General features: G+C 33.5%; 1 protein-coding gene across 3 annotated transcripts in view; it reads left to right on the forward strand.

Moving 5' to 3' along the window:
• Positions 1-2198: 2198 nt before the first annotated feature.
• The window catches only part of LOC138327563 (inositol polyphosphate-4-phosphatase type I A-like), a 45736-nt gene continuing 35754 nt past the window's right edge, over positions 2199-12180 (forward strand). For 2 of the 3 annotated variants that reach the window (XM_069273745.1, XM_069273746.1), the window contains exons 1-13: positions 2199-2285; positions 3652-3872; positions 3966-4002; positions 4202-4266; positions 4535-4628; positions 5097-5306; positions 6509-6547; positions 7328-7446; positions 8047-8163; positions 8874-8953; positions 9366-9453; positions 10894-11090; positions 11530-11587. In XM_069273745.1, the coding sequence (XP_069129846.1) occupies positions 3792-3872; positions 3966-4002; positions 4202-4266; positions 4535-4628; positions 5097-5306; positions 6509-6547; positions 7328-7446; positions 8047-8163; positions 8874-8953; positions 9366-9453; positions 10894-11090; positions 11530-11587 (1185 nt within the window). In that variant the 5' untranslated portion in view covers positions 2199-2285; positions 3652-3791. Of the gene's footprint in view, positions 2286-3651; positions 3873-3965; positions 4003-4201; positions 4267-4534; positions 4629-5096; positions 5386-6508; positions 6548-7327; positions 7447-8046; positions 8164-8873; positions 8954-9365; positions 9454-10893; positions 11091-11529; positions 11588-12180 lie in introns of those variants that run through there. The other variant, XM_069273747.1, reaches the window with a different exon arrangement.

Genomic DNA, 12180 nt, shown 5'->3' on the forward strand with positions numbered 1-12180 from the left:
TATACGCTGGTTTATTAGGGTATGGTTAAGTACATATGTACTTAGTATACGCTGGTTTATTAGGGTATGGTTAAGTACATATGTACTTAGTATACGCTGGTTTATTAGGGTATGGTTAAGTACATATGTACATAGTATACGCTGGTTTATTAGGGTATGGTTAAGTACATGTACTTAGTATACGCTGGTTTATTAGGGTATGGTTAAGTACATATGTACTTAGTATACGCTGGTTTATTAGGGTATGGTTAAGTACATATGTACTTAGTATACGCTGGTTTATTAGGGTATGGTTAAGTACATATGTACTTAGTATACGCTGGTTTATTAGGGTATGGTTAAGTACATATGTACTTAGTATACGCTGGTTTATTAGGGTATGGTTAAGTACATATGTACTTAGTATACGCTGGTTTATTAGGGTATGGTTAAGTACATATGTACTTAGTATACGCTGGTTTATTAGGGTATGGTTAAGTACATATGTACTTAGTATACGCTGGTTTATTAGGGTATGTTAACATGTACTTAGTATAATGGTTAAGTACATGTACTTAGTATACGCTGGTTTATTAGGGTATGGTTAAGTACATATGTACTTAGTATATACGCTGGTTTATTAGGGTATGGTTAAGTACATGTACTTAGTATACGCTGGTTTATTAGGGTATGGTTAAGTACATATGTACATAGTATACGCTGGTTTATTAGGGTATGGTTAAGTACATGTGTACTTAGTATACGCTGGTTTATTAGGGTATGGTTAAGTACATATGTACTTAGTATACGCTGGTTTATTAGGGTATGGTTAAGTACATGTACTTAGTATACGCTGGTTTATTAGGGTATGGTTAAGTACATATGTACATAGTATACGCTGGTTTATTAGGGTATGGTTAAGTACATGTACTTAGTATACGCTGGTTTATTAGGGTATGGTTAAGTACATATGTACTTAGTATACGCTGGTTTATTAGGGTATGGTTAAGTACATGTACTTAGTATACGCTGGTTTATTAGGGTATGGTTAAGTACATATGTACTTAGTATACGCTGGTTTATTAGGGTATGGTTAAGTACATATGTACATAGTATACGCTGGTTTATTAGGGTATGGTTAAGTACATATGTACTTAGTATACGCTGGTTTATTAGGGTATGGTTAAGTACATATGTACATAGTATACGCTGGTTTATTAGGGTATGGTTAAGTACATATGTACTTAGTATACGCTGGTTTATTAGGGTATGGTTAAGTACATATGTACTTAGTATACGCTGGTTTATTCCTAATAGACTGATGCTTTATGAATAACTTCTATTTGCCAAGTACACACGCTTTATTTTTTTTTTTTATCTTTTCAAGCCAATTCCCTACCACCGAATGTACATGTGTACGATGAATGATAATGATCATGACTAGCGGTATCAATTAACTAACGTGTTAACTTTTCGCTCTTTCATTAATAAAATTAATGTCTGTCTTTAGTAAATATTCAATGTATTTTTGTAAATAAGATTCGATTAATCCATTCATTTATCTAAATGCCTACACAGCATGACTGTATATTAATATTCATTAATATAATTCAATATTGTGTGTATATGGTATACATGTACAATGTACATGAACCTATACTTTGAATATTACCAATGACGATTTAATTGTCATATGTCAGTATTTGTCTATATATTCTTAAAACCAAGGACGTAAATGTGGTAAAACGTAGTCGGGGGAGGGGGAGGGGATAAAATTAAAAAAAAAGAGTTTGCATTCAATTTGTAACTTACATGTACATTGTTTATATAATGTATCATGCGCCGTATATGCTTGTACACAATCATAATGTACATTTATGTATGCATGCAATTTCAAGCAATTATTTATATTCTCAGATAGTATAGCAAGTGCTCGAATGTTTATTCTGCTATTGTGTAAGAAGAAAGGTAACTCCAATTAAAAAATAGACTAGTACATTTTCAGTACACGTTATTTAACGTACAATGTATATGTAGGAAAAATGCGCGGATGCAAGTGATTTATAAATGATATCTGTATTATTACTGATTAAAAAAGTGCGAACATTAGTTGATGTTTACATATCCAGAAATGTTTACTGTAAAGACCGTGACTGTCAAAAAAGTTATGGACAAAGTGAAAGTAGACTTAGAAAATAGAGTAATCTCCCTTAATTTACCTGCTCTACTGTTTCCGGAAGTGGCTAAATGCATCTGACAGGATAAAAGCAGAAGACGATCGATACATGTATAGATATGAAACAGTTGTAAGTCAATTGATGCACATAGTGATCAAGTCATAGCGAACATCATTCAGTAATATCTGTAAATGTGTCACAACTTCTACTGATCAAATGATGATGTGACCTGGCCTAGCTACATGTATAGTTCTCCCGCCCCCCTCATTGCCCCTCCCTCCTATTCGTTTTCTCTTAAGGAGTAATTTACTATAGGAGTAGCATATAGCTTGACGTTCTATCAATACTATATAGCATAAATATATGAATAACCTCTATATATAGTATAAATAGCCTGGTATATATTTATCGACGTAACGTCAAAGTCCTGTCAGTCTGTCGATGTACAGTAGGCATACTGCTACAGTCTCCTAACGTCAAATACTCAAACGATGTGTCATTTAATAAGCCACTTTCCTTAAGTTGGCTGGCTGGTAGGCCTATCTTGAATATGTATAAGTCATGATCACTATGAAGTGAGAGACATGTCGTGGGCTTGTAACATGGGTTTGGGATGTATGTGAATGTGATTATGTAAGGCAACCAGCTCACATTGGAATGTTTGAAAGGTACCTCTAAAAATCATCCATATATTCTGACAAATACAGTAAATTAGATATTTACTGCCGGCATGTTCTAAATTAATCCAATAATATTAGATTCTCGATATTGGAAACTTAAATTCTGATACCCAATTTCGACACAAATTAATGATCAAAAGTGTCTCATCGTGCTATACCTCTAACATTGTTGGAGTAGTTCTAAATAAGACTGTATTCACATGAAACCTTTAATATAGTTCACTGTAGTTTTCATAAACATGGATATCAGCCGCATATTCCATCAGCTCGCTTTATTATGTATCATATAAGTGTAGTTATAAGCAACAGTGAGCGCGGCCCAATTTTGGTAGTCTTGGATGGGTGACAGTTTCGTTGGTTCAGGCCCCGGCCTTGGCACGTTATATCTGGTGACAGTTTCGTTGGTTCAGGCCCCGGCCTTGGCACTTTGCATCTGGTGACAGTGTACTGGCCATGGCCTTGTATCCTGTAGGGTGCCCTCAGACAGCACGAGAAACACAATGGTCCTGGTACTGGTTGGTGACTAGTGTTGTTCTGTAGTCATGAGGCAGCACCCTTATTACAACATGCAGGGACAGTTTCTGTGTATTGAGGATGCCAGCTAGGTCTATTCCAGAAGAGCTTATATTGTGTAAAGTATAAAAGTATACAACCATATCAATATTTTAATTAAAACCTGCTACACAATATAATAATATACATATACATGTATTGATTTCGTACATATTTGATACATTTATTGCAAAAAAGAAAGTTGGTTTATACTAATTATATACATGGAATTTCTACCAACTGTCTTTTTTTTTCTATTTCAGTGGTAAAATGAAAATTCCTGATTTATAACAAGTGCCAGTCATGCAGTAATGTAGAGATGAAGCACTAAGCACTAATGTATGAACAGTAGACTGAATAGACTTATAGCTGTGTAGGATGTGGAATGGTCTGATGAGCCACAATGAGGTTCAACAGTAAAGAGTTGGCCTTTCTTGCCCGCCAGTCATCTACACACTTCTCAAAAGAAGGTGTTCTGTGGATGAAAGATAAACACACGACTGGACTATTTAAAAAAGGTGAAGGTAGGCAAATCCACGGAAAACCTTTCTGTAAATGTCATCAATTCAATGTTAAAAAAGATAAACACGATGGACTATTTAAAAAAGGAGAAGGTAGGCAAATCCACGGAAAACCTTTCTGTAAATGTCATCAATTCAATGTTAATAAAAATATCATTTAATATTGTCCAATGGTAACTGTGTGCAACTATATAACCTTCTTAAAACATTGTAGAATTGTTTAATTGTAAGCCTTTGCTTTTGCCTATCTGATCATAATATTCATGCTTGTGTATTTTTGTATTTTTTTCAGTAAATGTGGAGCGCTTCTTCCGTTTAAGAGGAAATCTTTTATTTTATTTCAAGAGTAAAGACATTGTAAGTATTGCTTTCATTGTTGTAGAGATATTCTTGTAAATTAAATTTTGAATCACCATAAATTTTGATAACCTGATAATAATTCAGTATATTTACAAATGGCTCCTTTTGTTGGTCATAGATTAACCCCATTTAAAAATATTTTGATACAAAATTTTTTAAGATGGACACATGTCCATACCCAGTAAGATGTTTCAACTCAGTTTACAAGAGTTTAGTCATGAGAAAATGAAGTTGCCTTGATGAGCGCTGATATATTTGTTAACAGAAAGGGGACCCTCAAGGCGTGCTGATCTTGGAACGCTGTACAATAGAATTGTCTGCTGGAGCGGAAACAGGAGAACTCTTTGGGTTCATTATAGGTAAATTTATTATATCAAAATATATTTTAGTATATATGACCTACATGAGATAGACCTTGATGAAATGGTACCAATATTCTCAGAATACTTTATTTCTTTTAATTAAGTTTTTCGTTCAAATTTCAGAAACTATTGGATCCTTTTTATTTATTTAATTTGGGTGATGTGGTAAATTGTTTGTTTATTAATAGAGATGTTCACTGATACATCAATAAATAAAATTACTGAGTGGTGCGTCAATGAATATTTATTCATGATACCTGAAAAGTTTTAATTATCTCCCCTGAGCAATGTTGGATATTTGTTTAGCAGTTAACAAATTGGTGGATCAAAAGGGCAAATAAAAAACTTGTGGTTGCTGCAGCGGCTTATAAAGCTGCTTGTTATTTAAAAGTCTTAGTAACCTTTACTTTTTATGATGTAATTAAAACATATTATCTCTAGTTATTGATTATTTTAAAATTTAAGTTTACGAGGGAGATGGACATACATACCAGTTTGCCACGGAAACTGAGGAGGAGCGTGACTTGTGGATACAGTGTCTTCACATCGCCAGTTATGAGTGTCTCAAAATGCAGCTCCAGAGTTTACGGGAACAGATTCAGGCTCGGACTGGACGGGACCCGATCTCTCAGCCACCTCCAACCGACACGGGGATGGAGTACGAAACTCAATCTGGTGCGACCTCTGTCCCCTATGGGGCCTCTCTGGGGTTACATTCTGTTGCCAAAAATTAACACACTCCAAACATTGAGGGGTAATGAAATTTAGATTAGATGGTGTGGGATTTGTCACAAGCTAAAATCAGGTGGCTTTACTCGGTAAAGAAAATTTGGTACTTACTTCATTTTAAGCAAATTATTGATAACTGTCTATTTTGTCTACAAAGTGTCAATCTTATGCAATAAAACTTTGAGAATAATTCTTCTCCAGAAAAGCATGAACCTTTACTTTGTCTTCTCGAGATTTTTAAAATCCTGGTACTTATGACTGGTTCACTACATATCAACACTTTGAGGTGAAGGTTATTTCAGTATAAACTCAAATTTCCACTTGTCTATGCTTGTTACTCATGTAAAGCTCTATTTACTTGTATCAGCTAATGTTAGTGGTGAAGGGAATCAGCTTGATTGTTTATATATACTGCTTCAAACAACAATATTTTAGATAACATTTTATTTACTCGTAATTCATTTATTTTAGCAAATGTAATGTAATCAAGTTTTTAATGCCACTCATTTAAGATGTCATAACTTGATTATTTCAGGGGTTTCCAAATACCAAAATGATGTGGGTTAAGTGCAACTTACCATCAATTAGTCCCATCTTCTGGTCATTATGACAACACAAAAATCACATTGAAATATGACATCACAATGACCAAAAGTCGGGACATACGGCAGTAACCATATTATCATATTTTACCCTCGTCATTTTGGCATCTCGAAATTGACATATTATTGTGTGAGCTAGTTTAATTCTGGTTATGTTCAATATTAGTTATTTGAGGTCTTTTAATCTAAAGTATTGTAATCATTTTAGATGTTTTACCATACTAATTGTGTGAGCTAGTTTAATTTGGTTAATGTGAAGCTTGTAACCTTCATCTCAGTTTCTTGCAATAACTATTTGTAATTTATATATATTCTGAATTAACATATTGATTGTTGAATTATTGATTCACATAAGAGGGTTATAGTTATTAATTTTGATCATATAAATATCCACAAATCAGAGGTTAAAGCACAATCTTACCTGTTTGTCTCATATGTAGGTTGATATGTGCTAAAAATTTACTTGTCTTGTTATATATACTGTATTATATGATAAATTGTTCACAGTAATGAAGGATGTAATAGTTTGATATATATTTGATACAGGTAACACAGATGAAGACCCGGCCATGGAGCTCTGTATAAGTGAGTATCTTGTCACATGTAGTTCTACATTGTATTTATATCAGTTGTGAGGTTTAACAATATGCAGTAAATGTTTTGTTAATCAATCTTCTGAGAACCTTTTGGATAGAATGAAGATCAGGTGCATAGAAGTGATTTTGCAAAAAAAAAAAAAAAAAATGAAAAAAATGTATATTTGTGTTTAGTCTATTTCTTCCAAGCTTTGTTGAAAGAGGAAGGCAGCTCTCTCTCAAAATGTAGAACAATTATTGATACAGAACTGAACTTCTGTGAATGGAGCAGAACTTTGTGTTCCTTTGTACATGTACTCTATATTGTTATATAATAATGTACTTTTTGTACAGGTTGTGAAGACCTTCAGGGTGACAGTAGCGTGAAGGCCCCCAATCCTCTACTCTATAATATTATATAATAATGTACTTTTTGTCCAGGTTGTGAAGACCTTCAGGGTGACAGTAGTGGGAAGGCCCCCAATCCTCTACTCTATAATATTATATAATAATGTACTTTTTGTACAGGTTGTGAAGATCTTCAGGGTGACAGTAGCGGGAAGGCCCCCAATCCTCTACTCTATAATATTATATAATAATGTACTTTTTGTACAGGTTGTGAAGACCTTCAGGGTGACAGTAGTGGGAAGGCCCCCAATCCTCTACTCTATAATATTATATAATAATGTACTTTTTGTACAGGTTGTGAAGACCTTCAGGGTGACAGTAGCGGGAAGGCCCCCCAATCCTCTACTCTATAATATTATATAATAATGTACTTTTTGTACAGGTTGTGAAGACCTTCAGGGTGACAGTAGCGGGAAGGCCCCCAATCCACTGGTTGTACTCTATACTATAATACCTCCACAACAAAACTGGATACAACACAATCACACAGAAGTTGTTGAGGTAAATTAATAAATCAATCTGTTAGCTGTTATCTCCCCTTTTCTCTCACAAACAAAAATGCACATTTCAGATTTCTGGGTTTGCCAAACGATAAACAAATTGGTGGTTGTATCACTTGACTCTTTATAACTTAGACTACATGTATAGTTGTCTCCCAATCTCTTCATATTCACAAACTTTCAAACAGAATTTAGTTGTCTCCCCTGCCTCTGCATGCTTACACAATTAGTTATCTGCCCTGTTTCTGTAGAGAAAAGTAATGTAATTTGTGTGACTCTTCAGTCAAAATTAACTATCTCTTTGTCTCTCTTCATGTAAAATTATCAAGCTTTCTCATTTTTGTATACTTTGCACAATATTAGTTATTTCTGTTGTCTCTTCCAAAGACAAATTTGGTTTCTTCAGTACAGATTGAGTTAACTCTCATTTGTCTTACTGAAAACAGGTGAAAAAATTATATTTTGTCTTGGACACTTTAAAAGGTAAAAATATTTAATATCATAAATCATAATTATCTCCCCTTGACACTGTTTATAAACTTTGGTTTATTGTATATCAGACTATATCTGTTAGAAGACTAATTATGTGCTTTTGTTACAGAAAAGTAGAAATCCTCAGTTTTTGAAGACCATTGGTTTTGGTAACCTTAATGGAGTGGACACATGTACCAGAGTCAAACTGACAGTGTTCCATGTCAAAGAGAGGATGACAGGCACGGTAAGATATCATTACAGCTAGCTAGGAGTCAAACTGACAGTGTTCCATGTTAAAGAGAGGATGACAGGCACGGTAAGATATCATTACAGCTAGCTAGGAGTCAAACTGACAGTGTTCCATGTTAAAGAGAGGATGATAGGCACGGTAGGATATCATTACAGCTAGCTAGAAGTCAAACTGACAGTGTTCCATGTTAAAGAGAGGATGATGGGCACGGTAAGATATCATTACAGCTAGCTAGGAGTCAAACTGACAGTGTTCCATGTTAAAGAGAGGATGATAGGCACGGTAAGATATCATTACAGCTAGCTAGGAGTCAAACTGACAGTGTTCCATGTTAAAGAGAGGATGATAGGCACGGTAAGATATCATTACAGCTAGCTAGGAGTCAAACTGACAGTGTTCCATGTTACAGGGAGGATGATGGGCACGGTAAGATATCATTACAGCTAGCTAGGAGTCAAACTGACAGTGTTCCATGTTAAAGAGATGAAGATTGGCACGGTAAGATATCATTACAGCTAGCTAGGAATCAAACTGACAGTGTTCCATGTTAAAGAGAGGATGATAGGCACATTAAGATATGAACTGGCTCCACAATGTTGAAAAGGGAAAAAAAATTATAGTAATTTTAAATATAAAGAAAATATCATTAAGTGAAAGAAGAATTATTGTTGGTCTGATTGTTAGCTATGTTTTCATTGTTACAGATGTCCCAGCTTGGACAGGTGATCTTCACTCTCCAGGATCTACTGATGGCACCTGATATGAAGCTGAACCTTGAGTTACAGTAAGTAAACTCTTAACATTGTAACACTACAGCTGGTTTCCTGGTCAATGTGATTGCTAACAATGTATGATATCTTTTCTCTATTTGCATATTACAGAGTTATCTGCCCTTGTGGTTAGGTATTGATTGTGACATCATGTGTTTGCAAGTAATATCATACTTTTCAAAGAAAGCAATGTGAAAAATAATGACATCACAATTTATGGATACCTAAACCCACAAGGGAGCTAACTCTGTCATATGCAAAAACAGAGTAGATACTATATATTTGTAGACATTTTGAACCTGTGAAGATACTAGCTGTCATAAAACTTTGAGAATATAAACTACCCATTTGCTAATTAGGAGATATGTGCAATGATATTTTTTTTTCAATAAATCTCTAGTTAACATGATAAATTGTTTATTGTAGGGGACCAGACCCTGTGATGAATGGCCATGTGACAGTGATGTCATGGATAAACGACAACAACTTATCTATTCATGATAGTCAGAGTAGGGTAGGTGGAGATCAATATCATCTAGGGCATAACATTTAGTAATAAAAAATTCTTTGGAGGTGATATGCAAATGACAGATGATTAATTTAAGTGTCCTAGGGCAATTAAAAATGTGTATAGATCACTCAATCATTATGCCATTCCATAACTACTATTATGTGTACGAATTTATAAATATTTGGCAGACCATGCTATTATCATTAAATCAATATTTAACAGAAATATGAAAAATTCTTTCTTTAAGTACTTTTGTCACAAACTTCTGATAGTTATATTTTGATATGCCTAATTACTTGGTACAACTTCAAAAATATAATTTTAGCAATGATATTCATTATGAACTTAAGGATGTATTCTTCTGAGGTTTCAGTCCCGTTGAAGTCTCGTTTCAACATAGATCAAAGAAGTTATGAGATTTTCAAATATAATTTATCAGTATCTGTAGAAAGTTGACAGATGCAAATTTTGTCAAAAAATTACATTTCTATTTTTAGTAGATTTTTTTATACGGGGATTTCAAGAAATGACCCATTTGGCGGCCATTTTTTAATTGTGTCTTTTTTCGCTTCAAGTAGAGCCACAGATTTTCCATTTTTTACTGAAATTGTTTTTACTTAAATCATCACTGCGCCAGCATTTTTAGCTGCATTTAGCTATTTTTTTCTGCAAATCGTTAGTAGGTTCGTAGTAATTAAAATATTGAGCATTAATATGTGAAACAATTCACTTTTGTGACTTTATTTTCACATTTAATGGTAATTTGGGCACTTTTGTTTTTTACTCTAAAATACTGAAAAATAACAAAAATTCAAATGGGGCAAAAAAGTATGCACACAGACCCCCAATTTTTCTTTCTGATTTAGAAAGAACAACCGTTTCCCTATTGATATGCAAAATAATAACAAAAGTTTAATACCAGAACTTTTTCTATAAAGGGTTAAATTTGGCAAAAATGGCTGAAAATGGTGCATTTTGTAGCTCAAAATTAAGGGGTAGGGGTAGCATATGTTGTTATTCTGAGAAAAAATATTAGTCTAATTGATCAAAACTGGTATATTTTTAAAGAAAACTACTGGAAAATAAATTCTACAAACATCCATACATATCAAACACCTCATTAGGAAATTATGGCTTTAATCTCTATCTTATATGTTCAAAATGGCAAAATTCCCATAAAATCCAATATTTTGTCAACTAGGTGTCTTTGAGTGACAAAGGCTCAAAAACGAGCACACGGACATATGTTTTTTCTTCCATTTTCTTTTATGGTATGAACTCCTTTTTCCAATAATCTATATGAGAAAAAAAGTTTAATACAAGAAAATTTTGACTTCTCAGAGGTGTACATCCTTAAGACATTGATATCCAGATTTCCTGTTACCTGTACCAGTTAAAATGAAAAGTCTAAAACAATGAAAATTACTTCAATAACAATTCCAGGTCAGTACTGGTGATGAGAAACACAGACTAATAGCATTACGTCGTCGCTCCAAACGAATTGACACTCTACGCCCGATGTATAACAATATCACCACAAGGACATTCCGGTTTGACACCACCGACGGCAGTGTAAAACTACTGGTACATGAGTACATGGGCGAGAGCAAACTGTCCTTTGACATACCCTGTCAGCTCCTGTAAGTTCCTCTATCTGTTTCTGATATGTCGTACACTCTGTACTAATACCTAAGTATATATTGCATGATACCAAAAATATAGGTTATTTTTTCCAAAGAGATTTATGAAATTCTTGAAACCACTGTAGGCTATAATACAAATATATATATTGAATATCTAAAGCAGTTTCTATTTATTGTCCAAAGTTAGAGAGTTCTCTTTAGAATCAGATCTGCATCTAGATGTTCGATTGCAATTTTTGAACTGTTTCATGTTACAAAAACTGTAAACAACACTGTCAAATGCAAGTTTAGGTAAAGATTAGGTTCAAAGAATATATACCTTGGGATCTTTGTTTTTATTTTTTTTTTAATTTCAATTGCTATGTTTAGTAAACCATGTATATACAGAGATTTTTAAAATACATGTTCTTTAAACAATAATGTTAATGAATTTCAGGAGAATGTGGGTTGATGAAGAGAAGTCCAAAATAACACAACTACAGGAATTAGGACAGGTAAGCACTTTCCATTCTTTGTTGATTAAATAAATAGTATTTAATTTTATTATTATATGATTATTTAGTTACCATATAAATAGTAATTACTAAAATTTGTTCTGTGAAATCAGTATTAATGTTTTATTTGTCAGCTGGGCCTCAATATCCCTGAACAAATTATTAAAGTCAAAAATGATATCATTAAATTCTAAGTAAAAATTAGTTACTTCTAATAAGTTTCATAATGAACTCCAGAACTGGCTGAAGTCTTTAACTTCAGTTTGCGCTTTTGGTCTTAAGTACTGGGAGCCTGGTGATTTGGTATTTATGATATATGTTGGAAAATTATCCGCAATTATGTACTTGATGTGTAATGAGAGATTTTATATCAGGGGGGGTAACGCAGAGAAAATGGGAGAGTTGAATTCTATACCTTTCCAGTTTAATAAATTGATACAGTGTAATGGACATACTGCCAATCTTGTGATCTATGGATAGCCATATGATTCTGCAGTGCATTGCATACATATTTTGCAATTTTTGGGGTAAAATGTAAAAAAAAAAATGAGTAGTGTACTAAAAAAAAATAATTACACTGTTAATCTTGTATT

The sequence above is a fragment of the Argopecten irradians genome, chromosome 7 (genome assembly GCF_041381155.1).
Source record: "Argopecten irradians isolate NY chromosome 7, Ai_NY, whole genome shotgun sequence".
Lineage (NCBI taxonomy): Eukaryota > Metazoa > Mollusca > Bivalvia > Pectinida > Pectinidae > Argopecten > Argopecten irradians.